At 38.0% G+C, this 24,777-nt stretch overlaps 1 protein-coding gene across 31 annotated transcripts in view; it reads left to right on the forward strand.

Annotated features, from left to right (window-relative positions):
* LOC142369208 (receptor-type tyrosine-protein phosphatase delta) overlaps nucleotides 1-18,311 on the forward strand; it is a 377,816-nt gene extending 359,505 nt beyond the window's left edge. For all 31 annotated transcript variants that reach the window (XM_075451481.1, XM_075451493.1, XM_075451486.1 and 28 more), the window contains 11 exons: nucleotides 2,513-2,636; nucleotides 5,344-5,519; nucleotides 6,996-7,115; nucleotides 7,221-7,375; nucleotides 11,082-11,367; nucleotides 12,129-12,307; nucleotides 12,480-12,606; nucleotides 12,803-12,928; nucleotides 14,123-14,277; nucleotides 14,444-14,579; nucleotides 15,073-18,311. In XM_075451481.1, coding sequence (XP_075307596.1) covers nucleotides 2,513-2,636; nucleotides 5,344-5,519; nucleotides 6,996-7,115; nucleotides 7,221-7,375; nucleotides 11,082-11,367; nucleotides 12,129-12,307; nucleotides 12,480-12,606; nucleotides 12,803-12,928; nucleotides 14,123-14,277; nucleotides 14,444-14,579; nucleotides 15,073-15,141 — 1,653 coding nt within the window. In that variant the 3' untranslated portion in view covers nucleotides 15,142-18,311. The remainder of the gene's footprint in view (nucleotides 1-2,512; nucleotides 2,637-5,343; nucleotides 5,520-6,995; nucleotides 7,116-7,220; nucleotides 7,376-11,081; nucleotides 11,368-12,128; nucleotides 12,308-12,479; nucleotides 12,607-12,802; nucleotides 12,929-14,122; nucleotides 14,278-14,443; nucleotides 14,580-15,072) is intronic.
* Nucleotides 18,312-24,777: the final 6,466 nt, after the last annotated feature.

Raw genomic sequence — 24,777 nt, forward strand, 5'->3', positions numbered from 1 at the left:
TCTTTTTCAGCCATTCTGGACAGATGGCCTCACCTTTTACTTTAGAATACTTTGGTATACATATATGGTTTTGGATGTTTTATACTTGCAAACAATTATTACTACTGTAGAATGATATATCCTATTGGTGTAATATGTCATCTGTTATTTATCTAATCTTAAAACTTGGAATAAGCAGATTATCATTTTGTCCTGATACGTACAACTTTAGAATCTAAATTTGGTTGTTTTTTCCCACCAGGCTGGATGGTTACTGATACTAATGATATCAGCAACACCTGTGGCTTTTCTCCTTGATACGTGGCCTACATGCCCTTTTCAAAAGCAAAGTCAGGCAGCAAAATACATAAATATTTGTGAAATGAATAAATGAGTACCCAAAACGTTTGTGTCAGAAATGTAATCCTGGAGTATTCAAACTAATACAGTGTCAGCAGTGTTTCCAAATGTTTAGGGTTCATAAAACAGCAAAGCTGTGTTGGTGTTAGTTGTAAACATTGAAAAAGTTCTGCATTTTAAATCAAAAACATGTTGTCATGAATGAAGCCTTAGAATACTTATGTATCATAAAGCAAATTAAGTTATGTTGATGTATATAATAGTATAAAAAGTCTAAAAACCCTGTAGACTTTAATCTGGCAATGCTCCTGCATAACAGCATTACAACATCGATGAGTTTTCTTTGTAGAATGCTCTGACAAACTGTGCAAACAGAAGGCCTTATTTTTGCAAGATGTGAACGGCTACCCTTTCTCTGCCCATTTCTCTGTGCGGGTCCTTCAACAGCTCCAAAATCTATGAGGTCACCATATGGGTGCCTGCCAAGCTGCCTTATCATTACTGCAGCTTAAGTACCTTTCGATTCCAATTTCATACCGCTTACTCAAAAGCAGTGGAGAGCAAATTTGTGAACATAATGAAATAAAGATTTTTTATTAGAAGCAATATTGTCTCCACTGTTTAAACATACTTTGAAAAAATATAATGTTTAGCCAGTAGTTTATCTCACTAATATTGCCGCTATACCTGTAGATATAGAGCTCAGTGCAGAAATGCATTAAGTTGATCTGCTTTTAAAAACCTCTTCATATTCACTTCCACAAACACTGACTCTCTTTTCTTTATATTTTTCTTACGTGATACAGTATTTCATAGTTCATTTATCAGTAATGAAGGACCATTATCAACTCCTGCTTTACAGAGCTGAGAAAGGCCTTGGATATCACACTGAACTAGTCTCAAATGTGGTATTCTTGTATATTTCATAAAGCACTTATGAGAGAAAGCCCGATAGGACACAATCATTTCCTTTGTAACAAAATTGCATGTCTTTGGTGTATCTCATTATTCATACTGAATATACTGGTCATTTCCAGCCAAAGACAATATGTAGCTGATGTAGCACTTCAAAGTAGGATAATTCATTTTAAAGTCAAATTTCCGTCTTCAGAATCTTTTCTCACACTGTTATCTGCAGACCATAAGTCAACTAGATTCCAGTTTCTACTGACACTCAATTTTCTTAAATTCCTGAGAAGTCAGAATACATTTTCTGTTTAAATTAAACACATTAAATATTTTTGATGAGACTATTCATCACATCAACTCTAGTTCAAAGAACAATAATTTCCTTTACTTAATCTTAGGGACATTTGAAGAAAGAATATGATATTCAGCAGTCACAGTCTAATTTAAGAGTCAATTTTAGAATCTCCAGTACTTATTATGGTGCTATAAGGTGTGTTCCAGTAATTCCTAAATTAATATTGTGGAAGGCAAAAAGTTATGCTGATGATAAGCCATTTTCCTGAGACCCCAAAAAGTTCAATAGCTAAATGATATTTTTATAGAATTTTACCAAATTGCCTGAGAGAGGCATATTTAATAAAAAAGCCTTCATTAATTGGGAGTTTGGGCTTAAATTACAAGACAGTATTTGAGCCTGAGGCAAAACAGTATTCATGTAAGGGCAGTGCAGGAGGAACTCTTCCATAAAGTAATATTTCATCTATATTTTACAGCCATTGTGCTCGTCTGTTTTATGCACTTGAGGGGATTTAACAGCAGCATTTAAAAAAAGCAATATTATGGATAATAGTCGCACATAATATATATGTTCAGCGTTTTCTCTCCTGTAAATGGGCTATTAGAGTAGGAACGTGCAAAAAATAGTTTGCAAGCCAACCTGAGACTGACACAAAAGACTGAAATATTTAGCAGTTCTTTTACATTTATAAAGATCCCATATTCAAACCTTGGTGAACCAAAACCTGGTTAAAATATGAATTGGTTTAACTAACCTGACCTTTTTTTTAAAAGATATGAATTAAATATCAGTGAAATGCTGTCGATCATACTTGCAACTGCACTGTTATCAAATGACTACCTCAATAAGCCTTCTGATACCGATTCATTATACCTCAGTGTGCAAATTAAACAATGGTGTGACAATTTGTTCCAATAGAGAAAAATATGTCACTGTATTAACAGAAAAGTTTCTTCTATCTTTTAGTCCATCGACCCTGGTCAACAGTTCACATGGGAGCACTCCAACCTGGAGGTCAACAAACCAAAGAACAGATATGCCAATGTGATTGCCTACGACCACTCCAGAGTCTTACTGTCTGCTATTGATGGTATGCCACCAACCAACATCTTTTCTCCTAACTGCTGTAATGATCCTAGAAATAGCCAGTACAAACATGTCTACACGGCCTCAGGAGTGCAGCCACACCATTCTGCTAAATTATATTCATACACAAGAATGAGGCTCTATACCTCAGGTGTTACAAAGAAAGAAATGACTATATAAAAGGTACTTTTCCTATAAAATGCTGTGGCAGTCATTCAAATTAAACTAAATCACCTGCAGTTACAGACACAGTGTGTTTTACCATCTACTTCTCTGACTTAATGTCAGGCAAGTCCTTACATCGCCCTGGGCTTTAACATAATTCACACCTTGAAAACAAGGAAACAGGCATAGTGGACCAAAGTATAGAGGATGGGACATTGTAGTTTGAAATACAAATTACATGACTTGCTCGTGGCTATGTGTTTTTTCAAAAATCATCCCTTTTTCCCCATTTGCTGCCACTGCAAGAAAATTCTACTAATCCCCTCTTGCACATAGAATTATATTTGGTTGCAGTGCACTGAAAGTGACATTTTCAGCTGAAGTTTTGCCTTCACAATGTCACAAGTCCATTACAGGCCAATGTTATTAGATCCTTGAGTACATTAAAGATGTGTTGCACACCACAGCTTCTAATACATGTAAGGGCACTTTGAAATGGCCCTTCAAAGTGCTAACTCCGTAGCCAGTTTAAGATTAAACAAAAAAAAACACAGCCATTAATTAAGCATTTCCATTGAACTACTCCTGTGGAGGTTGATGGGAAATAAACAAAGTAGTAAATGGATAGTAAAATAAGAGACAAATAAAGACTCAGAAAGCCCTTTTTGCAGGCTCACAGAAATGGCACACAGCTTAAGTGTTGATGGACCTCCATTAGCAAGCCAACACATCTGCACAACCATATTGGAGCCTTTGTGCTGTGGAAAGTGAGTAGTTCTCTGCCAGAGGGACATGAGGGACATCTTTTCTTTCTAGAGTTTAAACAAAGCCTTTTGGCAAGCAGTGTGTCCATTGTTTACTTTGATTAAGCTCTTTGAATAAAAAGGGATTTGCAATTGACATCAGAGCTTGAGGAGAAATGTTATTGATGTAGGGATGGATATGTGCAATCCTTGGCACCCTGTCGGTTAGTATATTTATGGACTTAATTTGGTGAAATCACCAAATCTTTTATACTTCTGACATCTGACAAAATACCTTTCAGCAAGTTGCCTGTCGACACAAGTTGCAGCTTTAAAGGATTCCACTGATATCTTAAACAATGCTCCAAAACTTAATCTACTTTTTGCTTTGTGAAATTGCAGATTATAATTTCAAAAAGTGTCCATTAGTTTTTGTTAGCCCAATCCCTAAAAAAAAAAATCACGTTGCCACAAGTTCTATCAACAATGACATTTAAAACATTACAACGATGAAGTATCCCCGAAATCTTTCTAGTGATCTGTATTTATTGTGGAAGCTGCCATCCTTTATCGGTGAAAGTAGTTGTTTTTGAACATCTGGCCAACTAATGGAGAAAGTCTATTAACAAACATTTACACTTCATACCTCTTATGGTTTTACTCCCCGGAAGCTCTCAGCAATTCTTTTGAGATTCCTTTGCCAACCTCTTGATGAGGACTAAGTTCCAAACAAGACTGCAAAAGCAGCAATGTTTATTTCTTAATAGCCACATTGACTGAGAAAAATGGAAGAATTTGTACAAATCCTGAGTGACAGAGAGAATAAAAGCAGAATCCATTTGCAAATGGGTATTTAACAACTTGCCTCGTTCTCATTAAACTCCAGTAATGTCTCCATTCTCTTTTTCTTTTCAAACTGAAAACACAGTGGGCTTAATTGTACTTATCCCTTGTCCATCACAGAAATGCACAGCCGCCTGCTTGTGTGGACAACTTCAACAGCAAAAAGTGAGGGTGGGTGGAAATAATAATGTGGGTGGTTTCTTTTAACGTGTTCATATTCCATTTTCTTTCCTTTTTTCTGTTGAATAAGTTACCTGTGAGTAAAAGGGAGTCTGAGGAAGGAGGAGGAGAGGAAGCAGTCAGAGTGAGGGGATTCTCTGAGACGTGGCGCCCATGCAGATGAGACTTATCTTGGTCGACCATGTGTGCATGGAGCCCCGAAACTGCCAGTCCTAAAGCATTGACTAGCTGTCAGCTCTGTCTTTTTTGCCTGATTTCGAAAAGGCTGCTGTGCCTTTCATTTAATATAAGCAAAGGGAAGAGGGAATGAAGAGAGCTGAGGAAAAATTGTTTTGCTAGTTTCTTGTTGGTTTGTTTTTCTCCATATGAGACCAAGCCTTATCTGTGCGTCACTTGCAGATATGGAAGAGGGGAGAAAAAAAAGAAACTGTTGATTTAAATGTGTTGTTGATAGCAAACCCAAATCCCTTTGTGCAACAACACTGCTTCAGAGAGTGACTGATTTTACTATTTTTCTTACCAAAAACATTGGCCTTACTGACATCATTTTAGGAAATACAAAGGAGAGACAGACGTGGCGTTATCTGAGCACATTATGACAAAATCTGACATTACTCCCAATAAACTGTCAGGAAAAAAGACAAAGACACATATTGCCCAAATAATACATTTTTGTATATTCACTTTTATACATTCCATCCACCTCCTATTTTTTTTTTTTTTTCTTAGCATCAGATTTTTCCTTAGCTCAAAAATGTGCATATTGTTCTCTCTTGTAAGGTATCCCTGGAAGTGACTATATTAATGCCAACTACATAGATGGCTACAGAAAGCAGAATGCCTACATTGCCACCCAAGGATCTCTGCCGGAGACATTTGGTGAGTTCTGGAGGATGATATGGGAGCAGCGGAGTGCCATCGTAGTCATGATGACCAAACTGGAGGAGAGGTCCAGAGTAAGTGTGTAGTTTTTCAAGCTTTTCACACCAATTCCCCATTGTTTATTGAACATGTGAATATTCATAAAGAATTTTCCACAAATGTGTAAAAGCTACATGTTCGTCCTCCACGAGAGGCCAACCTCCATTCTTCCTCCTGATATTTTCAGCTGTCCCAGTGTTGATGCACTGGTTTACCTAATTAGTAGCTTGACGTACTTTACTGGCCTTCTCCTGCTGAAAGCACTGAATTACAATCAGTGATAAAATACAAGCCACTCTGCTCTGCAGTAAGCACTTGCTGCTCCTGAAAGCGATGTGGTTGATCGTTGGTACTTTTTCAAACATCGTGCACCGTTTCACTGAGTACACAAAGGCTTACCTACAAGACCAGTAATTTCATTATGCTGTAAGGTGTAATGACAATAAATGCTATTCATTCATTCACCATAAGCTATCAACCTTCACACATAAAGGCATTTTTCGAGTGTGTCTTTTTGTTAACTGGAGTGCTGACTCCATCCGAAGGTAAATATGTATATCCATGATGCTAGATATACATTTTATTCAATAGAAGCTCTGTGATGTAAACATGATTCATGGCTGTTTCCCTGATATTTCTTTACTGTTATATAGTTTGACATTTGCAACTCATAATGTGCATTTGCTCCAGCTAATAGCTTGTGACTTTCATATTAACCAATGTAGGGAGGCACTCAAGCTGTCCTTGTATGTTTTGCATATCTAAAGCTCAACTATTTGCAAGTAAACACTATTATGAGTGGTGTCATTTGTCCTAGTGTCACACACACACTCTATTGCTTTTTATGTCAATGTGATAACGGCTGTTGAGGAACTGATATTGGTGGATGGTACTCTCTTTAGAGGAGTACTCCAGACTGCTTTCCAACTGTTATATTGTTTCACAGTTCAACAGACTCATTCAGTAGGATATGATGAGGAGCTTGCTGATGTTAGCCTGTGGGAAATGCACTCTTAAAAGCATGCAAATAAATATGGACAATATAAAGAAAAACAATTCTACAGGAACTTAGTTATTGTGTTTTTTTGTCAGCTGAGCAGTAACACTACACCTGAAAAGTGTTTTTTAAGCCATTTAGTGGGAAACATAGCTGCAAACTCAAGTAGCAATAAAGCTGAGACGATAATATGACTGGACGTTGAGCTTACATTTGCAATTATAGAGTATGTCACAACAATTAATAGCACTGTTGGGTGTGTACAAATATCTCAGGCCATTTAATTGATTAGAAAATTAAACCCAGTCAGCAGGAATAAGGAGGATTTGAACATTCATTATGCCATTATTTGACTTGGTAGAGTGGAGCTTTACTGTATAACTACCAAATACATTGCAGAAATGCACCATTAGGCATTTTATTTTACTTTTTTCATTTTAACTATTGGGACAAAAAGTAGTTCCTAAATGTCTTCTTAGATGTGGTCTTATGTGACGTTTCTCCCTCGCTGCAGGTCAAATGTGATCAATACTGGCCCACGAGAGCAACAGAGACATATGGACTCATCCAAATAACACTGCTGGACACAGTAGAGTTGGCCACATACTGTGTCAGGACATTTGCACTTTTTAAAGTAAGGATTTAGTTTTATACAGTGATCTCTTCAACAGCACCTCAAGTATGAAGTGTTTGACTTGAAATGTTTTAGTCACTAACCTTCCTTCCTCTCCATATTCAGAATGGCTCCAGTGAGAAGAGAGAGGTGAGGCAGTTCCAGTTCACTGCCTGGCCAGACCACGGGGTACCAGAGCACCCCACTCCGTTCCTGGCATTCCTGAGACGGGTGAAAGCTTGCAATCCTCCAGATGCAGGGCCCATGGTGGTGCACTGCAGGTAAGAAACAACATAGTTGTGCAGAAACATTCTGAAGCATGAAATCGATTTTGTTTTCCTCTCCATTTGCTGTCATGAATATATGAATACATATGGTAAAAACAACATATCCATGGTTATTTAGATGTTATTTTTTAGTAATTTGTGTACTGATAATATTGAAAAAAAAAGGAGAAAACGGACTTGAACCAGAGGAAAAAACATCGATCAAAGGAGAATATTATTTGATAGGAAACACACTTCAGGTCTCTGTTGTCCAAACAAATAGGCCCACCATCTTTTACAAAATACAGTTAAAATAAGGTGATTTCAGCATCACAGCACAAAGAGAACCAGTGTCATTTCTCTCAGCAAATTCAAAATAATCTCCTCCCACATAGTGACACATACTGTCATATTCCTTGCTTTATCGCCATTACATTACATATCACCAACCCACAAATCCTTGGCTTATTTGGGTTTGAAATCAAAGACAAATCCGTTTCAGAGCAACTTCAGTTTTCTCAGCTCCATAAGTAGCCAGGCACTAAACTGAGGGATCAAACATACAACAGAGACTTCTGTCCTGGCTTCACTTAACTCAGCGGGTCAATCAGAGGCTCTGCACAGAAAAAGTGACAGAGGGAAGAAAAAGTTTGAAGAAAAGCAGCGAAGAGTGTTATGGATACAAACTTTTGTCAAGAAGTGACAAAGAGGGAAAGGGGATTACTGAAAACTTAGAAGTACCGCATTCTGAAGTTAATTAGTGCTAGTTGGTGAATCGCTTCAAATATAAAAAACTTGACTTTTTACCATGAAGAAAACTGCAGGAATTAATGTCACAAGGCTGATTGGGGCTTTTGAATTCCTCTGGCTTCCCATCAGATACAGTTACATCCATGGTTCAAGTCCTTTTGCTTTTCCCAATTTCATGTTTCACCACCATTTTAAATAGGGCAAGCTGTTATATTTACATACTTGCAAAATAGCATAAGCCACATGTTGTGGTTAAGCTGTTATTCTTAAGATAAAAAATATTGTGTGCTGTAGCGCACAATTTTGATTTGCTTAATCTGTTCATGCACATTCAAAACATCTTAATCAAAGATGAAGAAAAGCAGATTGTAAATGGCAACAATTGACAAACCAAACCATTTACATATATGCAAATGTGCCTTATGCAAAGACCATGACAAGGGTCTTAGGAGGAAATATTTAGAACTTTTATAAAAATCAATTATGGGAGCCAGAACAATCCTTGGTCACATATCTTTTTGATTGAACAAGTGAAACTGTTAAACACCTGCTTTAAAGCATGATTGATCTGACTTTTGGAGAGCAGAAGAGTGCAAAAGATCTGATTTGAGAAGCCTCTATGAACTGTGATTCTTGGTTTGGAAATTAAAAAGACAAAAAAGGGGGCTACCATTGAAATTCATTGTAGCAGCCCCTAGTTGTGGTGCATCTCACCTGATTGCACCTAGTTTCGTGTTTGGACGCCAGATGTTCAAGAGGCCTATTTCCTTCAGTCCATGCTGATCAGTAAAACGATTATTTTCCTTTGCACAAAATCTGGTTTGAATTGGTCAATACTGGCTTTGCAATGCATTTTGTAGGCAGAGTAGCAAAATGGTGACAGGCAAGCTGACAGCGAGATATTTTGTAACAATACATATGTAATTGCTTTCCCTGCTGTTCATGCTTTATCTTCACTGGACCCATTGCAGCTGTGTTTTACACTGCTTTTTCCTCTCCTATCCCATATTCCCTTAACTCTTGCAAAGCATATTAGTTTGACACTTAGTGTGTGTCAATGTCCCAAGCAGCTGGTTTTGAGTGGCTGAAAAGGCACTGTCAGGTCATTAGTGCAGTCAGTCCGCCAGCTCTCCTTCAGCTGCCAAATGCTCTGACAGCTTTCTGCACCATCTCACCCCTGCACAAACGCATACCATTACTTGTCAATAAAGGAATATTACAAATGTTCCTAGCCTTTTTTAGTCCTACATTTAAAAAGAAAATGCATTTGATATGTAATTCTGCGTCTCAGCCTTTGCAAAAACTAATTTGAGTACTACATAACCTCAATAGTGACAGCTTCTTCAGCTGCCTAACACAATTCTGCCTTCCTTCTTCTCACATCCCTTTCCCATTCCTCATCTTCCTCTACCTCCAACTCTCTATCTCTGTGCTGTCACTCTGTCAGTTGCTCTCCTGCAGGTCATCACTCTCCCACATCCAGGTCTGCACTGTATAATGTTTTCAGATTGGAAACAGCTGCTGTAAAAGAGGAAATATCTAGTTTCTGTATCCTTCACCCAGGGTCTGAAGCATTTTCAGACCTGGAAGTGATTCATTCTTCAAAAATCCCTGAGACCCTTTTACATTTTTTTGCACCCCAATTCTGTCTTTTACACACATGCACTTTTAATTTTCCTACAGCTGTGAGGAGTTTAGTCAGAAAGAAAAAAAAAAGTTCCATTTAGCCAGGGTTAGCCATTTTGGAGGTAATCATGAGATCATTTGCTAAGGCGAATGACTCCCATACCAGTCTTTATTTCGCATTTGCACAGTTCCAGTGCAGCATGGCACATTAACCAGACTTGGCCTCTGGGGACCAACTTCACTGCCTCTTGAGTTTCCCTTCTCTACTCTTATACTATTCCTCGCAGCAAATGAAAAACAAATGCCTCTTCAGAAGGAGAAGGCACGTGAGCATGGCTCACACCTTGTAGGCATGTCAGCTTAATGAATTGAATAACCTATTTACTTTCGCGTGTCAAGTGCAAGGACTTGTCTTGGCAATGCCAAGCTTTGTCGGAGGTGAGAGGAGAGTTAACGAGCAAGATTTAACACAACCCTGCTGCCCTACAGTAAATAAATTGTCATCAGGAAGCATCTTCAGTGCTGAGCTATGCGCTATTAAAACATGTCATATGCAGGGGTGAGCATTTTTAAATTGTCAGCAGTCTGCTGAATGAGCTACATTTATACAGCATATCTCAATCTAGTTTGCAAGGAGAAGTCAAAGTGAAACAGGAAAAGTTTTCCCCCCTTTTGCCAGAATGATTTATTTATAGATTTTTTTTACGATTGTATTTCACACATGACTGTAAAAATGCACCAGTGTGACTCTTACTGAAGAGACCTACCTTTCAGTGCCTCTTTATAAGCTCTTGTGCCATTTAGGTGCACTGTACTAATCTAATGGCCTTAATTGTAGTCAGGTGCACTTCTCTGGAGTCACTAGTACATTAGCAAGGCCATGGAAAAAGATGCAACTGTGTATCACATTTTCTATAGTGGCACTTTTCAGAACCATGAGATAAAGGTTAAATATCGCTGTTGCATAAGTGATTATCTCTGATCAGATGGAGAGCACAGGTGGGGTCTAGAGGTAAAAATAATAAATTGCAAAGCCAGTTTTGAGCCAGCAGAAGCCTCAGTGTCGAGCCTTCTTTGACACAGTGCCACTTCAGATTTAATTATACTTCAAGTTAAATGGCTCATTCTGTTGTCGCAAACTTGGAAGAATATGGAACTTTATCCAACTTTTTCAAGCTCCTGTACACATTTAGAAAAGATGCATCTGGTTTGACTTTAGATCAAAGCAGTTTGATCCATCATGTACAGATGCTAAGATGGGTTCAGGGAAGCTAATTAGCCCGTCAGGTTTGAGATATTTACATGTAAGTAACATTCTTCCTCTTTGTCTTGTTTGTGACTACAGTGCCGGGGTGGGACGCACAGGTTGCTTCATCGTGATTGATGCCATGCTTGAACGTATCAAACACGAGAAGACTGTGGATATCTACGGGCATGTCACACTAATGCGTGCCCAGCGCAACTACATGGTGCAGACAGAGGACCAGTATGTCTTCATACATGACGCGCTCCTGGAGGCCGTCAACTGCGGCACCACCGAAGTGCCCGCCAGAAACCTATACGCCTACATCCAGAAACTGACACAGATAGAGGGTGGAGAAAATGTCACTGGGATGGAACTTGAGTTCAAGGTAAAGACTGCCGCTAATATATTCTGAATATTTCAAACCACACGTAAAAAAGTTTTACCCTGCATGATTTTCTGGCATCCTGAGTCCCAGGGAACATACAGGCTTCAATGTCAACTCTTTTCCAGTCCCCAGTAGGTTGACTAGACAGCATGGGGCCTGTGGTTTCCTCTCAGTTCTATTTACTTGTCTTGCTCATGTAACCCAACATTCGATAAATTCACCCTTTTTGGTTTCCACTTCCATAACCCCCTCCGCCTTCTCCTCCTCCTTGAGTAACAGGGTTCTAAGTTTACATGAAAATGCCAAACACAGGTTTTCTCCACCACAGAACAGTTTCCAGAATGACTTGAGCATTTACAATAAAAGGCTTAGCCAACCTTATCCAGCACTTAGCAATCTGTGTTGTTGCTGTATGCATGATATTGCTTTCCTTGTCACGCATCTACTGTCTTGTTATGTGATGGATGTTGATATCATAAAAAGATGAACAGGTTACATTACACCACACTTCTGTCCACTCAAGACTCGCTGGTGTATCCATTTCCAAGTCTTATCCAACCTTTACCTTTAGATGAACCAGCCTTGTGTAGTTTATCATGCTTTTGATTATTTCCCAGGCATAAGTTTTTCGTATATTTAACTTGTGTAATATACTGTTATCATTTAATAGAGTTAGTCATTGGGGAAACACTTAAATGTCAGTACTCCTCCCTGGCACAATTATGCTAACAGATATCTATTTTCCTCTTATCCCAATGCAGCGTTTAGCTAACACTAAAGCCCATACATCACGATTCATCAGTGCCAATCTCCCCTGCAACAAGTTCAAGAACCGCCTTGTAAACATAATGCCATACGAGTCTACACGAGTGTGTCTTCAGCCCATTCGAGGAGTTGAGGGCTCCGACTACATCAATGCCAGTTTCATTGATGGGTACAGGTACGTCTAAAAAAGGAAACTGAAAACTAAAGAAAGAAAGAAAAAAAAAAAAAATCAACAATCAGATGGCTCATCAAATTGGACAAGTACAGTGCACTCAAAAATATTTAGTCAGTCAAATATCACCATGGTGATTGTATCACACCTTGTATCATGTGATTAATTCCCTCAGGCAACAGAAAGCTTACATTGCAACACAGGGACCATTGGCAGAAACCACAGAGGACTTCTGGAGAATGCTCTGGGAGCATAACTCCACTATAGTCGTCATGCTCACCAAGCTTAGAGAAATGGGCAGGGTATGTACATCTTACTTTCATATTACTTTGATTTGGCAGCTTTATATGTAATACAACAAACAGATTCAGGAATTAAGTACAAAGGTTTCCTGGCAGCATTTACAGTATTAACAAAAAGACCCATTTTTTAAAGAATGAACACTTAAAGCTTGTTGTTGAAGAGAATGTTGTGACTCACTGTGGTATATTTCTCCAGGAAAAATGCCACCAGTACTGGCCTGCAGAGAGGTCGGCCAGATACCAGTACTTTGTGGTGGATCCAATGGCCGAGTATAACATGCCCCAGTATATCCTGAGAGAGTTCAAAGTGACTGATGCCAGAGTAAGCAGACAGTGTTTTATAGAAAAAACTCCAAAGATCAAAGCATGTGGGAATGGAGCTCTAAAATCAGTGTCTGGATTTGTGATGAACCCTAGAGTTTTGGAGGATAATAACTGTAAAAGGGGTCAGCAATGATATTCTAACTCTTAATGTCATTATAATGGAAGATAGTTCTATCCATGTGCACATGTTATAGCACTTTGCCACTTGGAGACAGTTTCTTAAATGTGTGGAGCAATCTGACTTGTGCTTGGTTGTGTTAGCGCTGTTGTTGGTGCTTTAGCTTTGCCCTGCTGCAGGAAGGACAGTCGTAAAAGTGGACAAAACCTGCTTTTTAATGAATGAAACAAATTATAAAGATAACGGCCGTCAAGTGCAGCTGTTGTCCTCGTATTTCAGCTGTGGGCTTTTCATCAAATTTGGTGCTTTGTCCACTTCATTATGAATCTGGTTGTTGTCGAAGCCGACACGCTATTACCTTTTTTAGAAGGTTGCGGCCTCTCAAAATTACTCATCTGTGGGGACTTAGGCGCATTTTATACCTTTAATGAGGTATTCATCTGCATCACTGACTCTGAGAACAGACTGACTGTTGGAGATACCTGGATTTATCTCCAATAGTCATTTACTCAATATGTTTGCATTTTTCTCAAATATTTGTTTATACCAAAATGGCCTAAAGTGTAACAGACGCATAAATATAATTTTTTTGAAAACTTGAGACATGTCAGTATGTAAAAAAAATAAATAAATAATAACAATGCTGGCAGCTATGCACTGCCAGAGTTTTTTTTTTTTAATTCCATCAAAGGCTTAGACAGATAAATGGCACAGGCTTCCTTCTTTGTAGAGCGTGTTACACTGTCTCATCAATGGGATTGCTTTCCTTATCAAGGGGATACAACATCACTAAAGAAATGCACACCCCTCAAAGTCAACACACTCACAACACACTGTCAAGAGTAGCATATCATAGGAATCTGGAGTTTTAGATTTGGTGTTAAATACATTCAGGTAACATGACATCTTTAACATAAAAATAAATTTCTCTGATGCCACATGTGTGCCACATGTTTTCTAGGTTCATGCTTTGCAATTTAAACCCAAACAAGACAGTCATTATTATGGTGTAAAGAGTTGTTGAATTGTGTTTTTTCTGTGTGATGATCCATTTGTTCTTTTCTTCTATTTCAGGATGGACAGTCACGGACAGTTAGGCAGTTTCAGTTCACAGACTGGCCCGAACAAGGAGTGCCAAAATCAGGAGAGGGTTTCATCGATTTTATCGGTCAAGTACATAAAACAAAAGAGCAGTTCGGCCAAGATGGTCCTATATCGGTCCACTGTAGGTAAGTAACCAGCTAGCATAACCAAGCACACCATGGAGTTTTGTAAGAAGTAAAACTTAATGCTAATATCTCTTGAAATGTTTCAAATCCATCAACATTTTACAAATCACACACAGCATTTTTGGCCTCAACATCATCCTCTGCTCTGTTGATCTCTCTTGCACAGCGCGGGTGTTGGTAGAACTGGAGTTTTCATCACCCTCAGCATAGTCTTGGAACGAATGAGATATGAGGGCGTAGTAGACATCTTTCAAACAGTGAAAATGCTACGGACACAAAGACCAGCTATGGTGCAGACAGAGGTGAAGTCTTCTCTTTTTTTGCCCCCAGCCACATCACAGCTTGTATACAGTATTGTACAATTCTTTAGGTGTTTGCAAGACTGTGGACAACACATTGAATCGGCTACAGTGCTTCTAACTTAATAGTATTTTCCAATTGATTCAAATTAAAAGGTTCAAATTTAAGAAAACTTGAGGAATATAGATCAACTTAAGCAAGTCTCTGTTAAATATCTTCTTTAATTTAATATCCGGACTAGATTATTTGTGTCTGTTCACTACTGTAATATATTTGCATCATTTCAGAATTAATGGCTTTTTCTTAGAAATCAACCTGTATTTTTTAAGTTCTTATTTTTTGTATAGCTTTCTAAGACAAAAAATTTTTTGAGTTTAAAGGGAAAAAAATGGCAGTCTAGAAATGTCATGTTACACTAGGATTAGGCTACAATGGGCAAAACATAAATACATTCAATGATGAAGAGCTTTTAAGTTTTCTCTTCTCCCTTTCTAGGATCAATACCAATTCTGCTACAGGGCTGGCCTGGAGTACTTGGGAAGCTTTGATCACTATGCAACGTAAAAGATCCAGTATTGGAAGATAAAAGCAGAGGGTGCTTTGGAAAAAGAAATCCCAGTGAGCCTCTCTTCTGAGCCATAAATTCCTGCTTGAGAAAGTACTCCTTAACTCCTTGCTAACAACTCATTAAGTGTTGGATGTGCGACATGACTTGTCTAAAAAATGAAAAAGATGATTCCCAGAGGACCAAGTATTTCCCATCCCCAATAAAACCTTGCCTTGGCACAAAGTGAGGGAATCCTGACTGTTGAAGCATCATACAGAATTACCTTTTCTTTTGCTTCAAGGATTCATTCTGGGGCTCATAAAACTAAATGAAACCAACACAAAAAAGTAAATGAACAATAATGACGTCGTCAGAAATGCATCAGTGATTATGGACCATTACGAGAGGCATCGGAGGCACACAAAATCGCGGGGGGAAAAAACTCAGTGCACATTGTAAAGAAAAAAAAAATAATCTGTTCACAATCAAGTCCACACAGACAACCCAACGCAAAGGAAGACAATGCTTGCTCCACAAGAGCAGGACAGACTTAAAGTAATAATAAACACCCCATTTCCTGTCACAGTATTCATCATCTAAATTTGTGGGGAGAGGGTAAAGTTAAAAATGATCTATGAAATAAATAAAAATCATTTATTTAGTTTTGTAGTTCTTTATTATACAGCTGACGTGCTTTTTTTGAACTGTGTGAATTTCCTTTTTTTACACAAATTTATCACTTGGTAAAAAGTGTTAAAATGTAGTTACATAAATGTTCCTTTTTTTAAAGCTGTAGAACTGTTCTAAGGTTTGTGCTGTTTTGCAGAGAATCTCTTTGCTTATGATGATTTCATTTTGTTCCTTCCGTTTGTTGCACAGAACAGAATTCATGCTACCAAAATATAAGAGTTATGTTTTGGTCCTGATTGTTGTTTATTTTTAACTTTTTCTGTCCATGATCACATACATAACTTAATCGCTCCCATGAGATAAACTGGGCTTTGTGGAATCAACAGGGATGAGCAAAGTATGAAGTTGCTGCTACCGATTATCTTAGTTCTTCCATGTTACAATGATTATAAGAGAGAACATGATGGATTGGTTCAAATATATCTATATATAAATATTTCGTACATATTGTCAAATATATGTGAAATATGTGTATCAAAATAAATATATATATATATATATATATATATAAACATTCTAAATATATTGATAAAGAACATCATTTATGAGTATAAGTATATGAAATATTGATTGTCATTGAAAGCTTTCAAATCGGGAGTTGTGTACTATAGGGGAAAAGAAGAGGTTTTTCACTGGAATGCACATCAGTAGGACAAAACTGTATTCTGATTCAGTGCATCTTTTCTTGTGCAATAAATGTGTTTTAGATAGGGTTTTTATGTGGATATGTTTTTCACTCAATACATTTATGCCCCACCCCACTCGCGGCTGCATTTTTCAAGCTCTCATACAGTTTCTAATTAGAGGCAGAGTGGTCACACTCACAGTTCCACTCAATAGGGCAAGGTACAAAGACGTCACTTTCTTGTGGTTCTTTAAAGCATTCAATGGTAATGACATTTTTTTTTAATTTTGCATTTAGAGTGCCTTATATTTATGCCTGTTTTTATAATGCTTAATTTACCTTTCATGTATCTTTTAATTAATCTCAGCATCTAGTGTAAATGTAAATGTATAGTTTATTTACCTTGAATATTCATTTGTCACATGATGAGATTATATATGCAAATAAGAACATTTCAAAGGTCATGTATTTCATTTTCAGTGGCCTTACAGTGGCTGAGGGAATTAGAACAAAACACTTTATACGTAGCTAAACACCACAGAAGGCAGTCCAGCTGACAAAAAGCCAGAAAACATATGGTATGTAAAATGTTCAGATAGCGTCAGGGACTGGAATACAGGTCTCAGAACTAAAATGTAGGAGGGATCAGTTCGTAAGTACTAGTCTCAAGGTCCAAATTAAACGTAATGAGCTTTTAACCAACTGTTCTGAAGGTTATATTTAAAAACAGTTAAACATGGCAAACGATTCCACAATAGATTTGGTCAAAGGATGCATAATGCACAGGTAGTCACTGAAGGGTTTCTTCTCCATGCCTTTTGACTTTATATGCATCACAACAGAAAGCAGATTCAGAGAGAAAATTATCTGTCCTGTTACCCTGACAATCCTATACAGCGCGCCATGATGTTTCTTTCTTTTTGTGACTTATGTTACAATCTAAAGGTTTAAATCATTCATGTTTCAGCCATCATCTTGAGCATCATCGCTAACTTCTCCATACCCTCTCTGATGGCTTTGTGGATGTGCATTCCAGGTGCTTTCTTTTCCTTGTTAACTGAAGCAGCATTTTCTTTTCTTTTTTTTTTCCTTTTAACCATCAACTGCTTTCGTGGTCATGTTTGTCATAATTTTGAAATATAAAAGTGCTATTATTTAACCTCATTGTGGATAATGTAACATTATGTTCGAATCTAAGAACATGTTGAGTTTTCCTTTAATTATTCATTTAGATTTTTCATATGCATGGTAAAACATTGCAGAGTGGCCAAAGCTGGCCAGGTAGGAAGACTTGCACTTTCTCTATCTTTGTACTATGCACTGCCCTATTGATTCTAAACCCAATAATATATTACTTGAACCCATCTACGGAAAAAATCTCCTCAAAAGATCACTTTGTGTGTATGTAAATAACACAAAAAAAAGGTATCACCCTTGAAAAAGACAAAAAAAAAAAAAAGTTTGTGGCGAAAAAGAGCATCTATTCTGATGCCATGGTTACTCCAGCAGATGACTTCAGACAAATCTTTCCCCCAATCATCTGTTCTTGTGGCTTAGCCATTCAAGCTTGGAGTGTCTTTTAACAGAAATAAACGTTGTGTTCTCTGCTCTCTATCTATCTCTCGTCTGGATGCATAGACTGAAAATTAAATAATGAAATTGTTAAAAAAAAAATGGCTTGTTAAAAAGATCATACAATTACCTCTGATTAGTTGTAAGCGTAAACTGTTTTTTTTTCTGAATGAAAGGAGTGCTTTTTATTTTCTTACTTAGGTTACATTGGTGGCGAAAGAAGTCTGTACGGAAATCATTTCTTTGCTGACACAAGTTCCATTTGTTATAAATGAATTCTATTAAAAAATGTCAGTGTTATGCATCGGCGTTTCACTTGTTTCCCTCCACCTCACTTTGACTCGAAAAGACTGATGAAGCTATTTTACCCCCTACTGGTCTGGCTCCAACACATTATCCACAGTTCTCTGTGAAAGGGGAAATTGAGCCTCAACACATTTGAATATCTTTCCATTGCTCTGGTTTTTCTGATGCTAGCCACAATGAATCATCAGTGAAACCTTTGACAAATAAGGTCCAGTGTTTTCAAAGCTGCTGTGTTTAAAAAACACAGATTTTGGTCACCCTAGTGACACAGTGGAGTTTTCTATAACTCAAGAGTTACAACCTCATTTCAGTTATAACAAATTCAGTTGTATATCGCAGCACTGTAAATATTTAGCTGTAATTCCCTGTATTTCAACCAGTGTTCATGTATTTGTGTTAACAAGAGAATAAGACTTGGAAAGTTAGTCATGTCAAACAAAACACTGACATCCATGAATCTAATTTTGATTCATTTAAAGTATAGATTAGATTTGCAATGGTTTTAATGAATCAAGTAGATAAGTATCTTCAATGAGGCCAAATTTTGTGTGTGCCTTTTTTTTTCATGATGAAGAGAAATCAACTGCATACCTATTTATTGGGACTTCCTGCGAACCAACGTACAGCAACTTTGTCCCTATAGTTACAAATGGATTTTTGAGAATCAAGACTTGGATTTAGGGTGAGGGCTAAGTATTGTTTTGGTGGTTAGGGTTCTGGTAAGGGGCTAGGGCATGCATTGTGTCAATGGAGAGTTCCCACAGTTAATATAAACCAGACGTGTGTTTGTTTGTTAGTGTGCTATATAATCCTGAGTTGACTGGACGGACGCTTAATTTATTCACCGTACAAAACTACAAACACTGCAAGAATATAAAGCTTTAAATCACACTATGTCCATTGATGCATCCTGATTTAAGCATATTTCTACAGTTTAGATTTTGATGTGCAACTTCAGGGATTACATCTTGGACTTTAAGCATTATTCTGAAATAACAAGTTACCTCTGTGCTTGAATGCAGCATCTCAAAATGTTCATGGAAACTGTAGCTGACTATAGACCCAAAGTTTTCTGAAAATAAAATGCAACAGCCAGTTCTGATAGATATATCCACATGAAAAAGAAGTGTACAGGCAAAAAAAAAAAAAAGTTTTAAAACAGAGACTACATGACAACTTAAGAAGAAGAAAATAGCCTCTTGGGTTTAAATGTAATAAATAACAAGTGTTTTGGTCCAAGACAAACAATCCCATCGTAGAGATTACATTTCAAAAGCAGTGAAACACTGCAAAGACTACAAAGATGATGTGCAGCCCTGATTGTTCTTTGAGTGGCATGTTATTTGCTGCTCTTTGTTTTGTAAAATCACATTTCAAACTGAACATGGGCTGTAACTCAAGTGTGGAATATAATACTATCATGATGTACTGTTGTACACTGATGTTTGATGTTTCTTTCGATGCTAAGAAGTGTCAACACAGTATCAATTTAAATCCATTTCAGCTGAGCCACCCCCACAAATGTTTAGAAAATGATTCCACAGACCAATATACAGCAAAGACTCCAGACATAAATGGATGGCTGTTTAGACAGATTGCTCAGGATGCAGCAGTATCAGATTGCCATGCATGTAGAATTGCATATGACATGTTGCAAAATGTTCACAGATTGCTCCATGGCGAGAACAATAATTGCTTCACCTTGCTTCTTGTTTCTCACACTTTGATGGAAATTGGCTAAAATTAATTCCTGAATGTCTTGAGCAGTCACGCCAGCGCAGATGTCTGCTTCTCAGCAGACAAGAATATAGCAAATGAGGAACTTCTACTGTCATCATATTTTATTTTTCACCGGAGACTACGCTTCAGATGTGTCGAGCAGATGTTCTGTCTTCGTCTCTCAGCAGTTTTCACAGAATTATGAAACCAACCAGCCAGTCACAACACTGTGCACAAGTCATTCCTCATTTATCCCCCCAGCCTTACCCCCCTTTGTAACTACAACAGCTTGCCTCAGCCCCCCTTGTGCTTTATTTTCAACATGCAAAATTTGTTGAAACATGTCCAAATGGAGGTTAGTGAGCTGTGTGGCTTTGTTGTCAACATTACTGAGACAAATTTAAGAGTGAGGCATTTTGTTTTAAGCACTCAGTTTTGGAGGAAATCTTCTGTACCCAACTGCATGGCAGCAGTTTCATAAGTGTGTTCAAATAATTCAATTATGTTAGCACTTTACTTTGATCAAGAAGGCAGACACTTATTGCATGTGCTCTTGATGCTCCATTTCTGTGTTGATAAACAACCACCTGTTACCACTTCATCAAGTCAAGTGTTTTGTGATTCATTTTTACCCTAATTTTGAGTTATAAGACAATTTACATAGTAATGTTCTGCATAGATGCATCCATTTTCATATTAACTGCTGTGAATTGCTAACAACTATAATTAAATGTAATGTTGCAGGTGCGTTTTAAGTGCAAAATCCAAACAAAAGAAAAACTTTGTTCCCACGAACAAAGAGCTCTCTTCTATAGATCTTGAGATTGGCATTAATTCCCCCCACCCCTAGCCTGGCTGACGCGTCCACAATCTCGATGAGATGGTGACTTTGCAGTGAGAATGAAATCGAGCGCAAAGCAGCATGGGATTTCCCAGGCTACCCCACCCCAAAAAAAAAGACTTTTTAAAACCATCTGTTTTATTACACTGAATTGCAATTGGAAATATCAAGTATAGTGAATAACTGGTCAGTATTATTAAAAAAAGGGAGAGTGAAAAATGTCAATTAGTTTGACTTTTATGATAGCGCTGCTATTTTGAAAACTGCATTCCACACAATTATATATGTTTTGTTTATTTCCGTATTAATGTATATATTTGGGTTGAGACAATATGGTCTTTTCAGGCTGATTCCATTAAGCTGGGTTGATCTAATGTTACCCGAGTTGTTAAATGAACCTCTATAGGTTTTATGCGATTTACTCACATATCATTTCATTCATTCATTCAACAAATTGACTAAAGTAACAACATACTTGCTCATACAACAAGATGTAATTTAGTTTCAGAGAAGATCATAACTTTACCATAATATTTGAAAGAAACCACATTTGCACTTCCAACAACAAATGCTCTCAAATGTTACCCTGTTTACAATGCTTTGAAGTTAGCATTTCTGAGACAGTGGGAGAAAGCCTGATTGCAATACTTGCATCTACAAGTAGCTTCCTCTACACTCCAAAAGAATCTAACAAATAAAAGTCCCAAAATAGCCTTCTATCAAAATTCCCCATGCTGTGTCATGTAAAAGCTTGAGAACCCCGGTCACAACTTCTACATAACTGTGAATGACTCAGCAAATAAGGAGGTCCTGGTTACCGGATAAATTATAGCAAGTTTCATCATTAGTCATTTTAGAGTTTACAGTGTAAAACCTGAGAAGTGATTTCATACACTTGTTAAGGACATTACTAACATAAATTCACTATCACAGCTGGCTGCCAGCATAGCTAATATTGCACTTGAGAGCTAAGCATCTGAGTAAACAGACATTGCACCTCCTGGATTTCTAGCTTGACTGAGCTAAAGGCACAATGCAGAACAAGTGGAGCAGTTGTGCACTGCAAATGAAATAGACAGCTATGGGTATGTGAGCAGCACAACCCAGGGGCCTTTTGCCGGCAGAATGGTGAAGACTGTTTTTGTGCAGTGGCAAGACAGGCGCCATACCCTGCAGCAGACTGATGATGATGATCCAAATGGGGATCCTCAATCGAGCGGGCTCACAGTTCAATGAAGACAAACCCAGATGAAAGCAGACACTGCTGCCAACGCTGCACTGATTCTGTGCGCACATCACATTAGAGCTGCTTCAGAGACAGAAGAAAGGTTTGACCTTTAGTTTCTACTGCAATGGGAATGAAAGAAATCCGAAAAAACAGGCTGTTAAAAGCATTAGTTTATCGGTATGATCATACATTATTTGTCTTTGAAGTTCAAATCATCATTAGCCAGCACTGTGTGGTTCCCCTCAACTTATGTGATAAAAGATAGAGGGAGACAAACAATGCAAATTAAGAGATAAGGTAAAGACAATCTTCAGCTAAAGTGTTGACTGGAAAAATGAAAGAGACGGTGAAGGAGGGCCAGAGAGCAATCCAGCCTCAGCCAACAGTTGCCGCAGTGTATAAACCTCTGAAGGTTAATTTCTACCGCTCAGCATCTTGCCAATATCCAGGCGATCAGAACCTCTGTAGGCCAGCCATCTGCTTCCGCTCCACTCTCTGCCCACACTAGTGATTCCTAGTTGGTTTCATGTGGGAGTGGACATTTGTCAAGGCACTTTCAGAGACCAATGTCCGAATGTGGATGTGAGGGTCAAAGTTCTAAAAGCAATCAGTCTTTAGTCGGTGACATATTTTTAGATATTAACGTTGTTTACATAGTACATTAATTATTTGGTGGATACTTTTCATATTAAATCACCAGAAATAATTGATAAAAAAGTAAACAATTCCCTGCCACATCACGTTGATTTTCCCCAATCAAACTCAAGTATTTTAACAGTAATGTATGCATTAAGGCATTTCCTCGTATAACCTAAACTCAAGCCATTGACATCCTCAGTGACATTTTAGTTCAGGCTGACAACAAAAGAAAAATATGCAATCTATAGGCTAGTTAAAGCCATTTGGAAATCCACAGCACACATCAATTATCCTGTCAGACCTGAAAAAAATAACAGGAAATATAACTTACGGGTTCCCCAACAGGTTTTTGTTGCAGCCTAAAGCAATAATATACCTTCAGTTTGGTGCTCAGCTGCAATCTTTTCATACACTGGCACTTCACCAAGGGGATAAGTACTAAGGGTATATTTTTTGCGACCTCAGAGGACATAGTGTCAATTATTCTTGGAGAGGCCCTGTGGAGGACTTCATTCCCTAATCAAAATAAATAGCCAGGGCAGCAGAAAGTAAGTGCAGTTAAACTCCCAATATTCCTTCGAGACAGGAGGGGGGCTTGGGCTGCAAACAAATCCATTACCACAAGGTAAATAGGACATATCAGCACTCTTTGCCCATTGGAATGGTTCAAGGCCTGTGACCACCTCTGAAAAGGGTTCTTCCAGTTTAGACATAGGGGCTGATGGCATCAGTTTCCTTTTTTCCTAGCACACCATCCTGCAGTTAATCTTACATAACACATTCTGATGATAAAACTCCTCCGCAGAGTGCAGCTGTGCTAACTTAAAGTGGCTGTGACTAACCCACTGTAATGAAAAAAATTAGCTTTGTGCATATCATGAGAAAATGTAGTGGAAGTCTAAGTTCAAACTTTAATGCATAACTGCAGCTAAATATGGTCTTAAGCAATTCACAGAGGCATGATGGTTTGCGTGGTGGCAGGGAGGTGTCATTAAAATCAGCTGTCATAAAGTTAAGTGTTTTCGTCCCCTCAACTTTTTCTTACTCACCAGCTGGTAGTCATTTCACTGTCAGAGTGTGTGTAATTTCAACTGATAGCAAAGACAGTTCAGCTCGGGGGCACTATGTTTTTGCACAGCAAGAGTGCTTTTAGGGTTCCTTGTAGACAGCGAAGCTTTCATGTTGTCCATCTTCATCCCAATGTCTTTCTTACAAACTTTTTCCTTTTGACATCAGCGCAATATCACGGAAAATATGAAGCCCTCATGTTGGTTTATGGCACTTCACAATTTATCTCAACTGGTGACACTAAGAAGTGGGTACTTGCTGTCAAGGTATAAATATCCAAGTATATTTCACTCTTAAATGAATTTCTAATCAATTGACTGCCAGGGCTGAATACCATGAGATGTGGACAAAAATTCACTCAATTTAAAAGAACTGCTTTAAGAGGATTTTAGAGTTAACCTTTCATCTACAGCAACTGCTACCACAAGTTGCATGGTGTACCCAGCAACTGGGAGGTTGTCAAAAGAAAAGCTTTTTCAGCCTGGGCCCCATTTTTCCATGTATGGTGTAAATTGTTGATAGGTACAAATCTTTTTGCAATAAAATACTGTCCAGAAATGCTCTTACTGGAAATGCAACATATTGTGACTGGAATGTGACATAAAGCGGCAATTAAAAGCTGGAGTTAAGTTAAATATTCAGGCAACTGACAGCCTCAGATTGCTATTGTAGTGTCTGACCACATTGTGAAAAAAATATACAATGAAGTTTCTCTGGAATCTTGTAGTAGGTCTTTTGTTGCAGGAAAGCAAAAGTACGCAAGCGAAGGTCCGAACATACATCTGTCGGTTCTCACTTCTGGGGTTTTGCAAACGTATACATATCATACAGTTACGTTGTTACTTGGGAGCAGTATCAGAGTTATGTGGAACAATCTGAGCAATTAGCTTCTCTTTTATGTTGTTGCTGTTGTTGGTGCTTCAGCTTGCAGCTTTGGAAAAGATCAAATCCAAGTGGACAGAGAA

Source organism: Odontesthes bonariensis, chromosome 19 (assembly GCF_027942865.1).
Source record: "Odontesthes bonariensis isolate fOdoBon6 chromosome 19, fOdoBon6.hap1, whole genome shotgun sequence".
Classification (NCBI taxonomy): Eukaryota; Metazoa; Chordata; class Actinopteri; order Atheriniformes; family Atherinopsidae; genus Odontesthes; species Odontesthes bonariensis.